The 21,696-nt window shown below is 40.3% G+C and overlaps 1 protein-coding gene across 2 annotated transcripts in view; it reads right to left on the minus strand.

Annotated features, from left to right (window-relative positions):
* Nucleotides 1–21,696, minus strand: part of TBCE (tubulin folding cofactor E) — a 91,303-nt gene that overhangs the window by 21,813 nt on the left and 47,794 nt on the right. The window contains exons 3-4 of one of the 2 annotated variants that reach the window (XM_047824932.1): nucleotides 17,422–17,506; nucleotides 3,873–4,058 (exon numbers count right to left, since the gene is read on the minus strand). In XM_047824932.1, coding sequence (XP_047680888.1) covers nucleotides 3,873–4,058; nucleotides 17,422–17,506 — 271 coding nt within the window. The remainder of the gene's footprint in view (nucleotides 1–3,872; nucleotides 4,059–17,421; nucleotides 17,507–21,696) is intronic. The other variant, XM_047824933.1, reaches the window with a different exon arrangement.

Below are 21,696 nucleotides of genomic sequence, written 5' to 3' on the forward strand. Positions count from 1 at the left end.
ACTCACGTGAGGTTCCCAGGAGTCAACTTTGCTGACAGAAAGCAACATGGTGGCTGCCAGAGGCTGGGGGTGGGGGGAGGGAAATGAGGTGCTGTTTGATGGGGACAGAGTTTCAGTTTGGGAAGGTGAAAAGGTTCTGAAGATGGAGGGTGCTGACAGCTGCACAACAATGTGAATGTAGTTAGCACCACCAAACTAGACTTAAAAATGGTTAAGATGGGGGGCGCGCCTAGGTGGCTCAGTCGGCTGAGCGTCTGACTTCAGCTCAGGTCACGATCTTGCGGTTTGTGAGTTCGAGACCCGCGTCGGGCTCTGGGCTGACAGCTTGGAGCCTGGAGCCTGCTTCGGATTCTGTGTCTGGCTCTCTCTCTGTCCCTCCCCGCCTGCTCATGCTCTGTCTCTCTCTGTCTCAAAAATGAATAAAACATTAAAAAAATAATTTAAAAAAATGGTTAAGATGGTATATTTTGTGTTGTGTTTTTTTTTTAAATAATCTTAAATGCTATAATTAGTGAGTTAGCATTTGTGAAACCTCAGAATACTGCCTGATACACAGTAAGTTATTCTGTAAGTATTTATAAAAATAGGGGTGCCTGGGTGGCTCAGTCAATTGAGCATCTGACTTCGGCTCAGGTTGTGATCTTGCGATTCATGAATTCGAGCCCCACGTCAGGCTCTGTGCTGACAGCTCGGAGCCTGGAACCTGCTTCGGATTCTGTGGGTCTCTCTCTCTCTCTCTGCCCCTCCCCGGCTCACGCTCTGTCTCTCTCGCTCTCAAAAATAAACAAATATTTTTTTTAATGTTTTTAATAAATAAACAAGTAAATAAATGATAAACTGACAACCTTTGAGGGAAACACTCAGATGAAGACACAAGGCACATACTATTACAATCATCAGAATCTGGGGGAAAGGCAGCAGCAAAGGTCTAACACAGAACCTTCTCAACCTGCTCAGTTCACAGCGCTCTTGGTGTTTTAGTAATTTTTTCAGTGTGTCCCTGAGACAAACAAAACACCTCAGTTTCCATTTAGTAAGTAGTTAGGGCCAAACAACATAACTATTTATGTCCTGTGAACTTAGTGTCAGCTGGGCCCTGCACAACTTCCCAAACCCTGGAATCAGATTGGACATCACTATCTCCATTTCTTGTTTCCATGATGATTTTCAGGAGATGCTTTTTATCACAGCCATCACCAAAAACCCAGCTTTGCAGGGATAGGACACCCACAAAAGGAACCGCAGGAATATCATGAAACTGAACAACCTCAAGCTAATAGCTTGCTCTGTGTCCAACAGAGGTCACCATTCCCCTCTAAAGTTAAAAATACCCTGCTGTGCCAGTGAGTTCACTGCAGTGCCAAGGGGACCTCACTCCAAAGCCAAAGCCATGTCCAAGAGAAATCCCACAAACTGGTTTTTCTTTTTTTAATCCAATTTTTATAAGTCTTAGTGGTACAAACTCAGAGCTGGTCAGCTGGATATTATTAAGGAGGTAATATGATGGCTTAAAGTAGAGGTTTCTTTCCATCCTTAACACAGATGACTGAATTTCACTGCACAATCTCACTTGTTATCCCCAGCAGCTCTAACAGCTTAGGTAATGCTCTGCAAATGAAGAAACTGAGGCTTAGAATGAGGCATACTAGCTCTAACAGCTAAAAAGTGTCAGGGTTAGAAGTTGGCTTAGCTGACATCTGAACCCAGCTTGACCCCATCATTGGTCATTTCCAAGAAAGTCACTGGCAATTACTGAACACAATGATGCTCAAATAGTAGGGTCATTCCCCCCCCCCCCAAATTCTTGAGTTATACAGTTGTTCATAAGCCAGGGGAGAAAAATCGGTTTGCAATTTGTCAATATTCACAGAGCTGTGGTATTCTCTGAAAGAGATTAACCAATAAGAAAAAACTGTGCCTCTTTTGGGGTAAAAGATACCACGATATGTGCATTTTTTTCATTACTTGCATTTTAAATGGAAAAAAATAAAGCCAAGAAGTCCAACCCTATGAAGCGCATAGTTCTTCAAATCTAAGTAAACCAGTAGGATAAAAAGCAAATACTCATGACCGTTATCTCTCGGTGGCAGCATTAAGTCATAACCTCCTTTTGTTCAACTTATAGTTCCTAAATTTTCACCAATGAGTGTAAACTGCTTTGTGATTAACTGTCAAGTTGTTGTGTTTTTAAAAATCTCAATTTACTCAAAGTTTTTTCCTCCTTCAGTTTTATTTTTTTATTGAAAAAAATTACATATAGGAAAGTACGTGCATTAGCCTACGTATACATAACTACACATCTCAGTGATTTTAAGTGAGTTTGCACAGGTGACCACCACCCAGATCAAGAAATAGTACAGGGTCGCCTGGCTGGCTCAGTCGGTAGAGGACGCGACTCTAGATATCAGGGTCGTGAATTCAAGCTCTGTGTTGTGTGTGGAGCCTACTAAAAAATAAAAAAAAATAAAGTGAAATGATTTAAAAAAAAAAAAAAAAAAAAAAAAAAAAGACATAGTACATTCCCAGGACTCGGGAAGGCCTCTTCGTGCCCGACACCTGCTTCTCCCTCCCCTTAAAACTGTCTATTCTGACTTCTAACACTATAGATCAGTTATGCCTGCTTTTGACCTTCGTATAGATGGCATCACATGACGTGTACTTCCTGGTGTCTGACTCCTGGACGCTATGTTTCTGAGATTTCACCCACACTCTTGCACAGAGCTGTTGTTCGCATGTTCACTGCTGACAGTATGCCACCGAATGAATGCAACACTATTCATCCGTCCTAGGTTTACAGATATTTGGATTGTTCCCGTGAATTTTCTCTTGTTGTTGTTTATGGGGGTCATCTATGCTACAAAGCAGAGGTATCAAAGAAATGAATTTATTCTTCAACACTGTCACCATGTGCACTTTATATTTTGTATTGTTAAATATTAACAACAGATAAATAAGACAGCAAATAAACGTACTTGGAACAAAACCACAGTTTAATTCTTTCACTTGAGAAAGTAAAAGATTGCAGCCCTAATAAGCCACGCGGCTACAAACCTCCTCTCCACAGCGGCCACCAGGGGTCGCTACGAAGTCACCTCATCCAGGTCAGGGTCAAACACCACAGCACTGACCATCACTTGACCTGCATATCCTGGGAGGTTCTTGTGCACTTGTGTCTTTGTGGGAACATGAGCTTCTACTCACTCTGATTCAGACAGTGCGTTGGAGCAGAAAGCCCCTCTGCATAGAACCACGATGTCCAGAGAGTTTCAGACAACAGAATGTTTGCATGCACAGTTCTACAATGGATTCTTTAGTGCCCCTCAGACTGCTACATAATAATCTGAGATCTTTCTAAAAGCAAAAGCCCATGGTATTCTGATTCAGGTTTGGAATGGGACCCAAGATTCTGCAGTTTCACAAGCAGCCCATGTGACAAGGGTGTGCAGCCAGAGATGGAAGCTAACTCAGTTCTAGATGGCACCAGCATGCCACAAGGCAGGTGAGGCCTCTGCTCCCATTTCTGACTTATCTCCAGTTAGAAATGTCAACATGAAATAAAAAAGAACCAAAATGTCAGTCTTAGTTACTTATCATACAAGACAATTGGCATAAATATGAATAATGGGCAACCTAATGTTTTAATTCCATCTGGAAAAGCCCAACAACCCTATACCAAATTAAGAATTTTAGTTTCCCTGAAGACTTCAATCCTCAGATTCATCTGATTTCAATTTGTGTTTGTGCAGGAAGGCCAGACCAGTTTGGAAGCAAAGTGTTGAGTATCAAAACACAGTCAGTCGGGTGAACTTCATTCAATCCTGACCGGTGATGAAATGGTCAAAGTCAGTTCTGCCCTTATCAATTCTACATACCTTTGCTGTTTTATGACAGAGTCAAAACCAATAGTTTCCACAGGTTTATTTCCAATTGTAACAGGTTGCTCTTTTCCATCTTCCTCTGGTCCATCTTCTAACACGTAGCGATTATTCACTGCAGTGAGAAAGTCTACTCCAAAATTTACTTTGTTTGGACGAACAAAGGATCCTCCTGTTGGGTGCCTGGGAAAAAGGAGAAATGGAACAGATAAAGTATCATCAATGTGGACATTTAAACACAAGGACACATTTGAAAATCCTCTGTAAATTCAGTCTGCCAAGAATGTAAAATGTCTGCATTTACAAATTTGTTCACAAATATTTAGTAGCAAATAAAAGCAATCACACATTTTTTAAAGATTATCTTTTTCAGTAATCTCTACACCCAGTGTGGGTCTTGAACCTACAACCCTGAAATCAAGAGTTGCATGCTCTACCAACTGAGCCAGCCACATGCCCCAACAATTACATAATTTACAAAAAGAAGAGAAAGAAAATTTCATCCACCAGAATGGTCATAAATGCAATGTTCTGAAGGCCAGCAAATTTTTCTCTATGCCGAAAAATCAAAATCAGCATAAAAGGAAAATAATATACAAATGTATAATTGATACGATTCCTCAAAAAGGGTTGTGAGCTTATGCAAGCGTATCAAGTCCCAACAGGTCAACAAACAAGAAATAAGGAACAGACAATTTGCACAAGAGGAAACGGAAGTATTAAATCCATAGGGGGAAGTTTCACCTTGCTAATTAAGAAATGCAAATTCAAATAATTAAATTATTCTCAACAAAACTGGCAAAAAATAAAGAAAAATCCTAACACCTCAAGGACCTCAAGACTGGATTTTTCATTGTATAATCCTACTCTAGGGAATTTGTCAGCAGACAATCATTTAAAAATAAAAACAAAATTGCATTTACAAAGATTCTGTATAATAGCATTTATTTGTGACTGAGGAACTCTGGACACCATAAAAAAGCCCAGCTGAATAAGAACTATTAATTCAACCAGACAGACGCAGTCATTAAAAATTCTAGCTATAACACTTAATGCAGTTACAAAATAATGTTGAGATTTTTAAAAATCAAACCAAATTGTGCATGACACACCTATAGAGGAATCATATCCAGACAGAAAAGGACTGAATAAGGACACAAAGAAATGAAAACATTTAAAAAACAACTTGAACTAAATATATTTTAAAAAGCTTAAATATGGGGCTTAAACAGAGAATGTGGGAAGAATTCTACAGAAACATAGGATATTTTACCACAATTTCAGCTATTAGAGCAATTCTTAGTAATAACCTCTAGCAGGATTTAATGGAAAGACTAATTATATTACTGTGTGCAACGGCCACTCTGTCAGGCTTTCAAGAGATTCAAAGTGGATCTTTGGACCCCTTAAATGTCAGCATCCTCTATTACATCATGGCAACAAGACCTTATTTTTAGGATAATCTAAGTATGCGCTATAAAACAGCTATACATGTTAATATTAATCACTTAAAAGAGTAAATGATGAAATACATGAATGACCCAAAATTACAAATACTATTTCGGCTCGTTACCTTTAACTCTTAAAGAAATCGAACCTTCCTAGAACTCACCAGAATTTAAAAGGATGAAAACTTATACTGATAAATTTTGACCATATCAACATACACTTTTTTTTTTTTAAGTGGGGCCACAGAGAGCACCACAATGTGAAAGGGACTTGTGATTCCCAGAAGTCAGAAGTGATGTCTCAGGGAAGCAGAAATGGCACAGAGGTCACTAGAGCGCCCTCCCCCCGAGTGTGGTGTCCTGGAAGGCAGTGACGAAAGGGGACGTGTCCAGTGCTATGGAAGGATGTGAGGGGACGGCTGAGGCTGGCCACCAAACCTAGCAACTAGAAGGCGACCCTGGTAGGAGCACTGGGGCGGCAGCCTGGCAGGTGAGTTCCAGAAAGGGAGAGGACACTGGGCCCAATGGCTACTCTCGCCCAGAAGGGCTTTACTGCAAAGGGGAGAAGGGCACAGGGCAATGGCTGAACAGAGACAGGGGATTAAAAGAGGGAATGTCTTAATGATGGGAGGGTAGATCTGGTCTGTATGCTGTCGAAAATAATCCAATGGACAGAGGAGAATAGAAGACGCAGGAAATTAAATTTTCTGTCGCAGCAAAATCAAGTTCTGGGTCTCTACAGTATGTTGTGATATCAGAGGATCACTGACTACTGGAAGTTTCCTGGAAAATATTACATTTTAGCCTAGGATAGGTTCATGCTGTAAAAAAATGCAGTTCTGTTTTAAGAAGTGCAGTTACATTACTCAGCTAGAGAGCTCAGATACAGCTAGCTAGCATCATTTCTTAAAGAGTTCAAAGAGATCTTCTTTAGAGATTATCTAGGCTAGGACTCCTCAAACATAACCTAAAAAGCAGGGGGCCTGGGTGGCTCAGCTGGGTAAGTGTCCGACTCCTGGTTTCAGCTCAGGTCATGATCTCATGATTCGTCAGATTGAGCCCCACATTGGGCTCGGTGCCCCTCTCTCTCTCTCTCTCTCTCTCTCTCTCTCAAAATAAATAAACTTAAAAGACAACAACACCTAAAAATCAGAAAATTGCCTGAAAAATCTTACTGGATTCCACCCCGGGGATACTCATTCAGTGGGGCTGGGCTGGAGCCCAGGAAGTTGCCTATTTAAAACAATACTGAGGGCTCCTGGGTGGCTTAGTAAGTTAAACGTCTGACTTCGATTCAGGCCATGATCGCACAGTTTGTGGGTTCAAGCCCCACACTGGGCTCTCTACTGTCGGCATGGAGTCTGCTTCAGATCCTCTGTCCCCCACTCTCTCCCTCTGCCCCTCTCCTGCTGGTTCTCTTTCTCTCTCTCAAAATACATACTCCAGTTGGGGATCCTGGGGTCCACTGTTAGAGAGATCACGGCTATGACCCAAAATCTTGGATTTCTGACTACTGGTGCACTGCTATCCTCTCCCACGTCTCTGTCTGGGCTTATAGATACAAATTAATGGCTCCTTTTGGTAAATTGAACACATTCCTTAAATTCCTAGTTAACCTATACATTCCTCAGATGGGAGGCAGGATCAGGATAGACTGGGAGCAGCTCTGGAGTCAGGCAGAGCTGGGATCCCCCAGGGCTCCATTACTCACTGGCTATATGACCTCAGACAACTGAATTTACATTCTCAGCCAGCTGCCTCAACTATAAACCCCTATCATCAAATGAGGTTATTTATAAGGATCAAATACACCATCACTACATTGCCCAGCGTAAGCCATCTGTCCTTTCCATACAGTACTGTATCTCATGTACCATTAAACATAAACCCACATGTTCTCAAACACTGGGATATCCCAGAAGCCATACTCTCTAAACTCAAGTGGCTGCCAAACTTGTTCAGATGGGCTCCTGTGGTGTAGAACATCAATGATGACATAATTTCGTGATACAAACTATGTAGTTTTGCTAAGAAAAAAAAAATGCAGTTACTAATACATGCAAGATAAGGTTCACACACGACATCGGGCACAAAGCTGCTATCTACTGCTACATAAAAACTGCCCCCAAAGCATAGGGGCTGAAAACAATGATTTACAGGGCACCTGGGTGGCTCAGTCCGTTAAGTGTCCAGCTCTCTGGCTCAGGTCACAACCTTACAGTTTGTAAGTTCAAGCCCCACACGGGGCTTTCTGCTGTCAGCGCAGAGCCTACTTGGGATCCTCTGTCTCTCTTTTCTACCCCTCTCCCGTTCGTGCTCTCTCTCAAAATAACATGAAAAACAAATAAAAGCAATAGCCATTATCACGGCCTGTGAAGGAATGGAACTCTCTATTTGGGGCTCTGTCAAGTGCTTTGTATGTGTTGTTTAGTTTAAAAAAAACACACACAAATTAAGAAACTGGAAGCAGCAAAACGAAAGGTTATTATAAAGGAAGATTAAAGGTTATTACAAAAAAAAAAAAAAAACAAGCAAAACCCTCCAGAAATATGGTATCATTAATTTGTGAATTTCTCATCTGTCAAACATTTAACTTGTGCATAAAAGTTTAGACACCAATGCTTTGAATGTTCCAAAAGAGCAGCATGTATTGAGTAAGTAATATTACACAACTCAATACTTTGACAGTCTAGTAGGTGCTAAGAATGAGGCAAGGTGCTTTCATAACACCGATATTTTCATTTGAATAGACTCATCTAGAACTCTTAGGTTTACTGGCAAGATGCGCTTCCAAGAAACAGAAATGCGCCCTCAACAAGGAACACTCCATGCCTCCGAGTAAGAGGAAATGGCGACATGCACCAGGCTGGATTTCAAAACCATGCAGCTTACTATTGTCTGCTAGGTGCTTCTCCTTCTCCTTTTTTTGAACCAGAATATCTACTGCAGTTACTCTGACCCTCTCATCACTGCATGCTGGGTGTGAGGAGGGCCGATAACTTTTTACTTCCCAGACCTCTGGATCCAGGAGCTCCTGATGGGCACCTACACCAGAAAATGCATCCAAGGAGCCTCACTGGCACCTGGAAGTAGTTTGGCAACACCTTAGATTTCGAGCCAGGGCCAAAAGGGGTGAGACTCTTGGGGGTGAGAGGAGCGAATGTGACATGGGGAAGAGAGGTGAGTAATGGTGACAGCTGGTGAACTGTGGTAAGTTACTTCCACAGATGACTCCAAGCCCACATGCCCTTTGGCAATGGGATTTTGCCACTTGTCCCATCAACAAAGGCCTATTCCCCCTCCTCTTGAATCTAGACTCACCCAGTGACTTGCTTTTACCAAAAAGGAGTGAAGCCTGAGCCTTAAGAGGCCTCGCAGCCTCCATTTTCACCCTCTTGGAAAACAGACACCGTGAAGAACCTCATGCTAGACTATGGTGAAGGGCCGTGGGAAGAAAGAGAGAAACTGACCCATCTAGAGGAGTTCAAGCCCCACGCTGGGTATAGAGATTATTTAAATAAATAAACTTTAAAAATATATACTCTTATGCCTCCTGAAAGGATGTGTATCACAAAAAGAACCTTGGGTCTAATGTGTATTCAACAAAGAAGGAGAATCTTTGTGGAATCTTGCAGGACAACCAATAGATTGGTAAAAAAGAATGGTACTTTGGTCCTACCACAGGCATCAAACAGGATCCTACGTGTAAATGCTTATGAAGATAAAGTAGCACAACAGAAGCAGTATTATCGAAAATAAAACATTTATGGAACTGTATAACATTTTCAATAAAATATTATGGTTGAAACAAATGCTTCAATAAAATATTATGGTGCTTTTTCTGAAGTAAATTGCAGAGATCGCTTTTGGATTATCTCCTTGCGTTTTCTGTCAGGGCAGCACACAAAGAGATCTTGTGTTTACTGCCAAATAAATGCTACTAATGGTAAACATCTCATGCGCACAAAGCTGAACGAAGCCCCAAGATGTAGTCAGGTGTTGAAATAACTCCAGACAGTTTAGGATAATAGTTTATATATCTCAGTCTATCTAAATGTGTACAAACAAGTAGGTTTTGCATCTAAGTGACAGTTACGAGAATCTCACATTTATAAAACAGGTTTTAATTTCCAAACTAGTGAAATCTGACATTCTAATGAAATGAAAGTATGAAATTTATCAAATAGTACTGGTTTGCCTTAAAGGAGTAACATGGGGGGGGGGTGGAAATGGAGGAAGATTTGTCTTTTTTCTGTTTTTTGGAAGATCTATTTTTCAAACATTATGTGACTTAAATGAAAAAATAATCCTAGTGGCAGTAATCAAATGAGAAAAAAAATAATAAAAGGCACCCAAATTGGTAAGACAGAAATAAAACTGTCACTATTTGCAGATGACATGATACTATATATAGAAAACCCTAGAGAATCCACCAAAAAAACTATTAGAATAAATCAATTCAGTAAAGCTGTAGGAGACAAAATTAATACACAGAAATCTATTATGTTTCTATACACTAATAATGAAGTAGCAGAAAGAGAAATCAAGAAAATGATCCCATTTACTTGTACACGCAATTACCTAGGAACAAATGTAACCAAGGAGTGAAAGACTTTTACTCTGAAAACTGTAAGACACTGATGAAAGAAATTTAAGAGAACACAAACAAATGGCAAGATATCCCACGCTCATGAATTGGAGTAATAATGTTGAGATGTCCATACTACCCAAAGCAATTGACAGATTCAATGCAATCCCTATCAAAGGGCTGTCAGCAGCACTACACAGAACTAGAACAAACAATCCTAAAATTTGTATGGAAGCACAGAAGACCCAGAATAGCCAAAAGCAATTCTGAGAAAGAAGAACAAAGTGGATGTATCACAATCCCAAATTTCAAGCTACACTATAAAGCTGAAGTAATCAAAAACAATAAGGTATTGGCACAGAACACATAAATCAGTGGAAGAGAATAGAGAACCCGGGGCGGGGGGGGGGGGGGCAGAAGGGGGACCTCTATGACATAGGAGGCAAGAATACAATGGGGAAAGAGCAGTCTTTCAATAAATGATGTTGAGAAAACCGGACAGCTACATCCAAGAGTGAAACAGGACCACTTTCTTACACAGTGTGCAAAAATAAATTCAAAATGGATTAAAGACCTAAATGTAAGGCCTGAAACCATTAAACTCCTAAAAGGAACATAGGCAGTAATCTCTTTAACAAGATTTTTCTGGATATGTCTCCTCAGATAAGGGAAACAAAAGCAAAACTAAACTATTGGGACAACACCAAACTAAGAAGCGTTTGCTCAGGAAGGAACCCATCAACAAAACAAAAAGGCAGGGCACCTGGATGGCTCAGTTGGTGAAGCATGCAATTCTTGATCTCGCAATTGTGAGTTCAAGCCCCACAGTGGGTGCAGAGATTACTTGAAAACAAAGTCTTAAAAACAAAAAGAAAGGAGAAGGCAACCCACTGAATGGGAGAAGATATTTGCAAATGACATATTCATTAAGGAGTTAATATCCAGAATACATAAAAAACATACAACTCAACATTAAGAAAAAACAAATAATCCAACTAAAAGATGGGTAGAGGACTTGAATAGACATTTTTCCAAAGAAGACACACAAAGGCCAACAGACACATACGAAGACACTCAGCATCACTAATCCTCAGGCAATGAAAACCAAAACCATAAGGAGACACCAGTCAGAACAGCTACCACCAAAAAGGCACTAAGTAGGTGTAGGCAAGGATGTGGGGAAAAGGGAACCCCTGTACACTGTTGATGTGAATGTAAATTCATGTAGCCACTAAGGAAAACAGTACGGAGGTTCCTCAAAAAACTAAAAATTGAAATACCAGGGGTTGCTGGGTGGCTCTGTTAAGCATCTGACTCGTGATCTCAGCTCGGGTCTTAATCACAAAGTCGTGAGTTGAAGCCCTATGTTGGGCTTTTAAGTTGGCATGAAGCCTACTTAAAAAAAAAAAAAAGAAAGAAAGAAACAAAAGGAAATACCATACAATCCAGCAATTCCACTGCTGAGTAATTACCCAAAGAAAACAAAAAACACTAATTGAAACACACATATGCATCCCTATGTTTATTGCAGCATTATTTAAAATAGCGAAGATACAGATGCAACCTAAGTGTCCATCCATAGATGAATCCAAAAGAAAGATGTGGTGTAGACAGACATACAAATACACAATGGGATATTTACTCGGCCATAAAAAGACTGCAATCTTGCCATTCACGACAACACAAATAACACTACGTGTTCACGACAACACCCTAAAGGGGATTGTGCTAAGTGAAATATGTCCGACAGAGGAAGACAAACACCGTATGATTCCACTTATATGTGGGATCTAAAAAACAAATGAACAAACAAAATAAGAACAGACTCCTAAACACAGGGAACTGGTGGTTACCAGAGTGGGGAGGAAGGTAGGGATAAGCGTAACAGGAGAAGGGGATGAAGAGGTACAAACTTCCAGTTAAAAACAGGTCACGGGGGTGACAAGTACAGTATAGGGAATATAGTCAATACTACTGTAGCAATAATACATGCTACATGCATGCGTCTGTAGGGTGACAGTGACTGCGCTTATTGTGGCGAGCGCTTGATTGACAGCATCGTCAAACACAATGTTGTACACCCAAAACCAACAAAACACTACATGTCAACTATACATCAACAACAAAATACATGAAAAAGCATAAGCACGCAAGTTTAAAAACTAGCACAGTTATAATAAATGATAAAACAACAATGCAAAACAAATACCATGGTTTTCCTTTTTGTTCTTAAAAATCTACACTTTTTAAACAGTGGTAATGAATCATTCAAGAAGAAATCTTTATTACGCTTTAGTTCGGCTGCAGGCAGATGAAAGGAGTTGGAATGGTATGTATTAGGTAGTTGCAAAGTAGATGCTGTGCCCTTTACAGATCAAAGGGTAACATCAAAGATCAGTCTCCTCTGGCACATTCCTGGAGGGTTTCTCAGAAAACAAAACGGCCCCACAAATAATGAAAAATGCCAGTTGAATGAGTGCCCACCAGTAATAATAAATCTCCAAAAATAAACTAATAATTTACATAGACTCCACAGAGATTCCACATTAATATGGAGATGTTGCAACCCAACACCAAAATTCTGAACCCTGTCCAAAGAGAAAGCATATGGGGAAGGAGCAGAAGGAGGAGGGTCCAAACGTTTTACTCATTAGCATTCAGCGTGTTCCAGTGCCTTCCTCTTCCTGCCCACCAAGTACAGATGATCCTAACAAAAGGACATCCTGATCATGGCCCTGGTAGAAGTGGAGACTCCCACAAACCCCTGTAATCGAAGCTCAACCTGTACCATTATCCCCAACGGGTAAATTCAGAATTTGAATTTCACCATGCATTTTGCATATTTATTACCTGCATCTGGCAATCTTCAAAGGTAAAGGATCCTCAAGAGATTACAAAATTCTCCATAGGAAGCATTTTCTCATTGGGGATTTAGAGGCTGCATCCTGAAAGGCTGGGTCCCTGGGGAGACTCCAAAAAATGTTGTTGATCTTCATAACCTATTTGCTGCAGGCATGTTTAGAGCCTTTCAGGCAAGCTCGCAGAACTAACTGTTCAATTTCACTCGACTATGTATATTGCTGTATGTGAGAAGTGACCTGGCGAACTCATGTTCCCAATGGAAAAACACTCGGTTAGCTAAGCATCGTTTTGTAGACTGCTCCTGAGCGATGCAATTTTTATTTTGCCCTGATTTATGGGAGTCTTCCAAGTATGAAATTCCTCTCTTCTTCATCTTTTGCAAGCCATTAGTACATTTAGTGACTTTTTAAAAAAATTCTTGCGACACTTTATACCACACCAGGGAAGTAGTTTAGACGGATTCGTTAATGCCATCGCAAGAACCTCAAAATGCTTTACAACAATCTTTACGACAATCTTTATGGCACACACAGGATGAGTTCATCAAGATTCTATTTTGTAAGTTATCCAGGATTGTGCACAAAGTCTAAACAGTGTGTTTCCTCTGATGTCAGGTGTTAGATTCCATTCACTGGTGCCAAAGAAAAGTCACATTTTTTTTTTTTTAAGATTTTATTTTTGAGTAATCTCTACACCCAAAGTGGGGCTCAAACTTACAACCCGAGATCAAGAGTCGCATGCTCCACCAACTGAACCAGCCAGGTGCCACAAAAAGTCACACTTCAAGATTTCTTGCTCACCAGAAAAATTAGGTAACTGCTTGGAAAGAGCGCATTTTAGGGGCGCCTGGGTGGCACAGTTGGTTAAGCGTCCGACTTCAGCCAGGTCACAATCTCGCGGTCCGTGAGTTCGAGCCCCGCGTCGGGCTCTGGGCTGATGGCTCAGAGCCTGGAGCCTGTTTCCGATTCTGTGTCTCCCTCTCTCTCTGCCCCTCCCCCGTTCATGCTCTGTCTCTCTCTGTCCCAAAAATAAATAAACGTTGAAAAAAAAAAAGAAAGAAAGAAAGAAAGAGGGCATTTTAAATAAAATCTGAGCAGTGGAATGCTGTCCCACACAGTTCTGTTTACAGTATACTCTCTAGGTTGAAAGAAAAAACTGGAAATCACTCTGCTATCTAAGGGACAAGGTGCAGAGAACATCAAGGTTCATCACCTTAACTGAATGCCTCTACTCCCCAAGAAACAAGAGACGGAGAACAGCACCCAGGAAAGCGCTGCTGACCGGTTCATAGCACAGATTCTAGGAGAAACCTGTAAACTAATATTAACTGGTAGTATCCCAAATATTTATTATGGGTAATAGCTCAGGAGATCACCATATTTACTGCAGGTTATATCAGAGATCAGGCTACAACTACAGAGTGACATGAAATGATCAAAACCCAGCCTTAGGAGGCGATCTGGTCCACTCCCTAATCCTCTTCTGACACTGTCACACCAACTACTGGGGTGGGGAAAAAAACCCAAAGAATGATCTTATTTTTAGAGGCCTCCAATGCAGAGAAATCCACAGCCAGGATTTCATCAGCTCAACTAAAATGCTATCCTCATAACCCATTGCCATATTTGGTCATCAGTAAAAAATATTAATGACACCTGTCATAACAATCTCAAAGAGTCAGAATAAGGATCAAATGTGATAAAATATGGCAACACTATAAACTAACTGTACAAATGTTTATTCCCTGGGTTATAGTGAAACCCATATTCTTCCGTCAGGTGATTATTACAGGAGAGATTAGACCCTGGCAAATGTTATTCCACTTTACAGTGGAGTCTCATGAGATTAAGGTGAGCCGAGCTGGTCGTGGGAAAATCTACTGAGAACGACGTGTGCCATGAGTCAGGCCTTGAGAACGACACGGTCTCTTCTAAAAATCTGTCGTCGAGGGGCAGGACCTTACTCTGAACAGCAGAGCGTCAGTCATCCTACCAACCTGATGCTGGGGACGCGCACCAGAGCTCACCAAAATCCACTTCATACATCCTGACATCTTGCTTAAAATGCAAGGGCAGCAAACTTTTAGAAGATTTGAATTTCACCATGCATTTTGTATACTTACTACCCGCATCTGGCAATCTTACTCAAAGGTAAAGAGTTCTCAAGAGATTACAAAATTCTCCATAGGAAGCATTTTTCTCCTTGGGGATTTAGAGGCTGCATCCTGGGAAAGGCTGGGTCCCTGGGGACACTCCAAAAAATGTTGTTGATCCTCATAACCTATTTGCTGCAGGCATGTTTAGAGCCTTTCAGACAAGTTCGCAGAACTAACTGTTCAATTTCACTCGACTATGTATATTGCCGTATGTGCCAGAGCACCTCTCTCCATTGTTATATATGCAACACTAGCAGTCCCCCGATATTAACCCAGGCTTCTGAAGAGAGAAGGACCCGAGTTCTGCTAGAATACGATGGTCTGGGACTCATTTTTCTTGTCAAAAACACGTACACTACCATTTTGCCATTTACCGTAATATTTCACACGCTTATCACGAGAAAATTTGTGATCTGACAACTTAAAATTGCCTCAGCTTCATGAAAATAATGTCTAAACATAAAGAAAAACGTTTACTGTGGTAAAATACTTGTCATTATGACTTTCCAAGTAGAATTTGAAATATAAAAAAAGACTGCAACGAATTTGACAGGGAAGAAGCACATATGACATATTAGGACGAGATCTGAATTAGCTCAATAACAAATAACATGTAACATAATCTGTTTTGTCTGATGCAGAGATTCTAAGATATTGGTATAAGCTTTATTAGTCATGTTCTAATTATACCAATATAAACATTAACAACTATACAGATCATTCCTTCACTCTAGGCAAGTGGTTCTCTACCACATCAGATCCAATGCTCCTCTCTGTACTGCCCAATAAATATCCTGAAATGGAATTCATAATTAACATTATCTACCCATATAGGGCTTTAAAGTCAACAAAAGGCTCATTTCAATGAAACGAAAGAAAAGTAGTTTATAGTAAGAGAAATGTCTGCAAATGCTCAGGCATGACTACACTAGAAGACATAATGAAATCAGGAAATGCTGCTCCAAGGGTAAGATTCCAAACACTGAGCCCATGTCCTTGAACCGAGGCCTCTTATCAGCACTTCAGGCAAATCCTAGATCTTCCAGGACCAACAGAACCCTTGATTTCTATACTCAGAATAACTAAGACTGCAAATATCACTCTACCTAAAGACCACGAAGGACCATGCAGGCATGGCTCAGGTGGGTGAGGGAGCAACAGGCCAGGGTAAGAAATTTCTATTTCCACACCTCCCTAAACATATCCTCCATGAACTCTTTTTTTTTTTTTTTTTTAAGTTTATTTATTTATTTTGAGAGATAGAACACAACAGGGCAGAGGCAGAGAGACGGAGAGAGAGAATCCCAAGCAGGCTCTGCACCATCAGCACAGAGCCCGACATAGGGCTCGATCTCACAAACCATGAAATCATGGATCTGAGCTGAAACCCAGAGTCACACACTTAAACGACTAAGCCACCCGGGCATCCCACCCTGCCCCCGCCTCCATGAACTCTTGACAGATTCTGAGCTGGCCTCATTCCAGGTTTGCAATCACAACTGGCCTCCAAGGACATGCTGATTCTTCTATCCTGATATTCTAAAATTACAGACTGGTAGGCCGGGGAATTTTGCTATTATCTAATTTCAGATCTAATTTTGCTATATATCTAATATACAGACTGGTAGGCCGTATTTTGCTATTATCTAATTTCAATCCCCATTTTAGAGGTTAATAAATTTAGTGCTGTTTGGGGTCATAAAGACTGTTAAGAACAGAGTTAGAGGCCTCTTGATTTCCAGGCCAGGACTGTGTTCACTGTACCACATTTAAGGAAAAATAAGCTTAATGTTAAGAGATCTTTTTGAGAACAGAAACCTAAAGAAAACAAACAAAAATTTAAAAGATTCTGCCTGAAATCACCCCACCATCTTTTTCAAAGCGTCATGCAGCTTCTCTGAAATCAAGCAGTTAAAAATATTAATAGACATGCAATATAAGGTGTAACTCTTTCCATAATATAGTCTTTTTTAATGGTGGCCTAGCATTCTACCCTTCGGATGTTCTGTATTTTGTTCAAACTGCTTCTTACTAGATATCTAAGCTATTTTCTTTTTTACTACTCACTTAGTGGACTCACTTGTTAATGAATTGATGAGAAATGTTTATATTTATCCACTTAAAAAAAATCTGTTGGGGCGCCTGGGTGGCTCAGTCGGTTAAGTGTCCAACTCTTGGTTTCAGTTCAGATCATGATCTCATGGTCATGAGATCGAGCCCTACCTCAGGCTCTGCACTGACAGTGCAGATTCTTGGGATTCTCTCTCTCCCTCTCTGCCCCTCCCCTGCTCTCTTCATCTCTCTCTCAAAATAAATATTAAACACTAACAAAAAAAAAGTTGTACAAATAGAATTGTTTGTTTTTAGAACACATCAAATTCTACATTGTAACTACCCACCCCCAAAGCCAAACATTTCCTCTTCTCCACCTCCCTTTATTCAAATCTTAAATATTATCCCAAATAACCATGCAAATTCATCATGACAAATTACCTGCATTTAAAATACACAATCCCTTCATGGCTTCCATCATGCTTTCCTCTCGCGGGATTGTCCCATTCCACTCCTAGCCAGAGTCCTAGCAGAATAAGAGAAACCAGGTAAGCAATAAGGGATGACAGAGATCATTAACACTCCTTTTTTCTGCAAGCCAATATAGTTTGCGCCAGAAACCGTATCGCACAGACACTACTGGGGGAGAAAAGTATCTTTGGAAAAGGACAAGCTAACCTCAGAGCTGGGACTGCAAATCAGCAGATACAATGGCATGTTTGGTTCAAAAGCCGACAAAAATTACAACTGCAGGAAACAACAAATTTACTAAGCACTTACTGAATGCCAGAACTTTCTTTGCATTTTCTCATTGGTATCCTTACAACAGACATTTCAGCTTTGTAAAGCAGATTCTTCTTCTTATCTTCTTTTTACCAGTTCCCAAGCAAATACACAAGTTTTTTTTTAGTCCTGGTCTAGTAATCTGCTTTTCACAAAATAAAAAAATCTATATGTAAAGGGTCTTCTTAGTCAACATAGGTAAAATAACTTGCCCGAAGTCAGACATCTTCAAAACCAGATCATGCTAACTCTAGAAGCCAATTCTTACCCATCACACTGTGCTGTGTATAACTCACACCTTATATTTGTATAGCACCTTACAGTTTCCAGAGCATTTTCTTTCCTTTCCCTCCTCCCTTCCACACCAGATACAGCACGGTGCTAGGTGCAAAAGACAGAGAGTTTCACTTCTGGATCAGCCTTCTTGGTGAAAAATAGAAAAGCTAGATAAACTATTTTTTTACAGCACACTTTTTTTTTTTTTTTTAATGTTTATTCATTTTTTTTTTTTGAAAGAGGGAGACAGACAGACAGAGGCACAGTACAAGTCGGGGAGGGGGAGAGAGAGAGGAAGACACAGAATCCAAAGCAGGGTCCAGGCTCTGAGCTGTCAGCACAGAGCCTGATGCGGGGTTTGAACCCATGAACTGTGAGATCATGACCTGAGCCAAAGTTGGATACTTAACCAACTGAACCACCCAGGCACCCCTAGATAAACTATTTTCAAAAATAATTTTACATATCGGAGCACTTCGGTGGCTCAGTCAGTTAAATGTCCGACTCCTGATTTTGGCTATATAAAATGAAGAGTTCCAGGGGCACCTGGGTGGATCAATCAGTTAAGGGTCAGACTTAGCTCAGGTCATGATCTAATGGTTTGTAAGTTCGAGCCCCACATTAGGGCTCTCTGCTATCAGTGCAGAGCCCACTTCAGATCCCTCTGTATCCCCCACCCCGCCCCACCCTTCACTCACTCACACTCTCTCTCCCCCTCACTCTCTCAAGGAGTAAAAAAATTTTTTTGATTAAAAAAAAAAATGAAGAGCTCCAAATAAATAGTAATGATGGATGCACAATGATGTGAATGTACTTAATACCACTGAACTGTACTTAAAAATGGTTAAAAAGGGGGTGCCTGGTGGCTGAGTCAGTTGAGCATCTGACTCTTGGTTATGGCTCAGGTCATGATCCCAGGGTCATGGGATCGAGCCCCACATCAGACTTTGCAATGAATGTGGAGTCTGCTTGGGATTCTCTCTCTCCCACACTCTGTCCCTCTCTCCCACTCATGCCCTTTCTCAAAAATAAATAATAAAAACTAATGGTTAAAATGGTTAGTTTGGTCATGTACATTTACTACAATTAAAAAAATATGTATACATATAAAATATCTCTTTGAAAACACCAGAGAGCTACTAAGGCAGTGAAGAATTACAAGGCTGATGTGGAGAAGAGGGAAACCCAAAGAGTTGAACTAATAAGCATGTAGAGCAATCTTTTCCCCTTGAGGCATCTGATAATTCTGATAGAAGAAGCTAAAAAGCTGAACAGACCTTTGGACAGATTTCAGGGGCTAAGAAATCAATATTGAAAATCACAGCCTCCCAGGGAAGGTGAAAGTTGCCGAGAAACTCTCTAGGATTTGTACTGGGCTCAAAATGTCTTCATTCTAAGAGTAAGGAGAAATCAACTCTAAATAAACTAGCCCTTGTAGGGATTAACGGCCAACTTCAAATAATCTCATTCTCAGATAGGTGTAAAGTGATCTGGGATTGCTACTGACCCTAGCTACATGCCAGAGCAAATTTCAGTCCTCTCTGGAGGAAGATAACACTATTGTAAAGCTCAACTTATAAGTTTCCATAATAATTTCTGGCACTTAAAAAATATCTAAGAAAAAGACAAAGACATGCAAAAAGACAAAGACTATGTGACTGAGAACCAAGGAAAACAGCCAACAATAAACAGATTAATCAGGCATCTGCATGATGGAGTTTTAACTGTATTTAATATTTGCAAGAAAAGCTTGAGAATTTTGCAGAAAAGTTTAAAACTCTATTTTTTAGAATCCTAAGTAAAACTCCAGAACTGAAAAACACAATTCAAATTATAATCTAATGGATGGAGTTTTCAAATAGATTATCCTAGGGGCACCTGGATGGCTCAGTGGGTTGAATGTCTGACTCTTGGTTGGGGCTCAGGTCATGATCTCAGTTTTGTGGGTTTGAGCCCCCACATCGGGCTCTGCACTGGCAGCATAGAGCCTGCTTGAGGTTCTCTCTCTCCCTCCCCAACTCGTGCTGTCTGTCTTCCTCAAAATAAATAAACCCAAGAAGTTAAAAATAAAAATAAAATATATTATATCATACATTATTAAAAAACAGTTCAGAAAAAATATAGAGAATGAAGCCTAGTGATAAGGGATGAAAAACAAGGGCTAGAGTGAAAGAGACCTAAGGGCATAATGAAAAGGTCTACTACATATATAACTGAAGTCCCAAAAAGAGAGGAGAGATTGTGGAAGAAGTAATCTTTGAAGAAATAATGACTGATAATATTATAAAGCTAAAGAAAGCCATTAAGCCACAGACTCAAGAAGCTCAAAAAACACCAAAGTACAAATGCAAAGAAAACCACACCCAAGCACATTAGGATACAATTGCCATACACCAAAGACAAAGAGAAAAATCCTAAAACAGCTGGGGGTGGGGGAGAGGAAACAGATTACCATCAAAGGAAAACAACCAGATCAACAGCTGACTTCCTTGTAAAGACAGTAAAAGCCAGAAGACAAATGAATGATTCAAAACACTGAAAGAAAGTAACTGGTGATCTGGAGCACTGTAATTGGTGAAAATATCCCTCAAAAAGTTAAAGTGTGCAAGGGGCCCTGAATAGCCAAAACAATCTTGAAGTACAAAGTCAGAGGACACACTTTCCAGTTTCAAACTTACTACGAAGCTACCATAATCAAAACAATGTGCTGGCATAAGGATAGATGACATACAGACCAATGGAATAGAATTTCGAGACCAGAAGTGAACCCATAAATGGTCAACTGATTTTTTACAAAAATGCCTAGTCAATGGGGAAAGGACAATCTCTTCAACAAATCATGCTGAGGCAGCTAGATATCCTCATACAAAAGAAAAAATGTGGACCCCTACCTCACATCATAGGACCCACATAGATCGCTAATATAAGGGCTAAACTCATATAACACTTGGAAGAAAGCTTAGAGATAACTCTTCATGACCATGGATTTGGCAATGGATTCTTAGAATACCAGAGCACAAGTGACAAAAGAAATATAGATAAATTGGACCTCACAAAAATTAAACACTTATTTGCAAAGGACATGATCAATAATGTGAAAAGACAACCTACAGAATGGGAGAAAATATTTACAAATAACTCATCTGATATGGGCTTAATATCTAGAATATAAAACAACACCTAAAATTTGATAACAAAAAGACAAGCCAACTGATTGTAGTTTTGGTTTGCATTTCTCTGGTGGTAAGTGATGAGGAACATCTCTTCATGTGTCTGTGGGCCATCTGCATGTCTCACACCTGTCAAAAAGGTTAAAATAAAAAACACAAAAGGTGCGCCTGGGTGGCTCGGTCGGTTAAGCGGCCAACTTCAGCTCAGGTCACGATCTCTAGGTTTGAGAGTTCAGGCCCCACGTCAGGCTCTGTGCTGACAGCTCAGAGCCTGGAGCCTGCTTTGGATTCTGTGTCTCCCTCTGCCCCTTCCCCGTTTGTGCTCTCTCTCTCAAAAATAAACATAAAAATTAAAAAAAAAAACACAAAAAACAACAGATGTTGGTGAGGATGTAGAGAAAAAGGAAAACTCTTGCACTGTTGGTGGGAATGCAAATTAGTACGGCTATGTGGAAGACAGTATGGAGGTTCCTCAAAAAGTTCTAAA

Source organism: Prionailurus viverrinus, chromosome D2, assembly GCF_022837055.1.
Source record: "Prionailurus viverrinus isolate Anna chromosome D2, UM_Priviv_1.0, whole genome shotgun sequence".
NCBI lineage: Eukaryota > Metazoa > Chordata > Mammalia > Carnivora > Felidae > Prionailurus > Prionailurus viverrinus.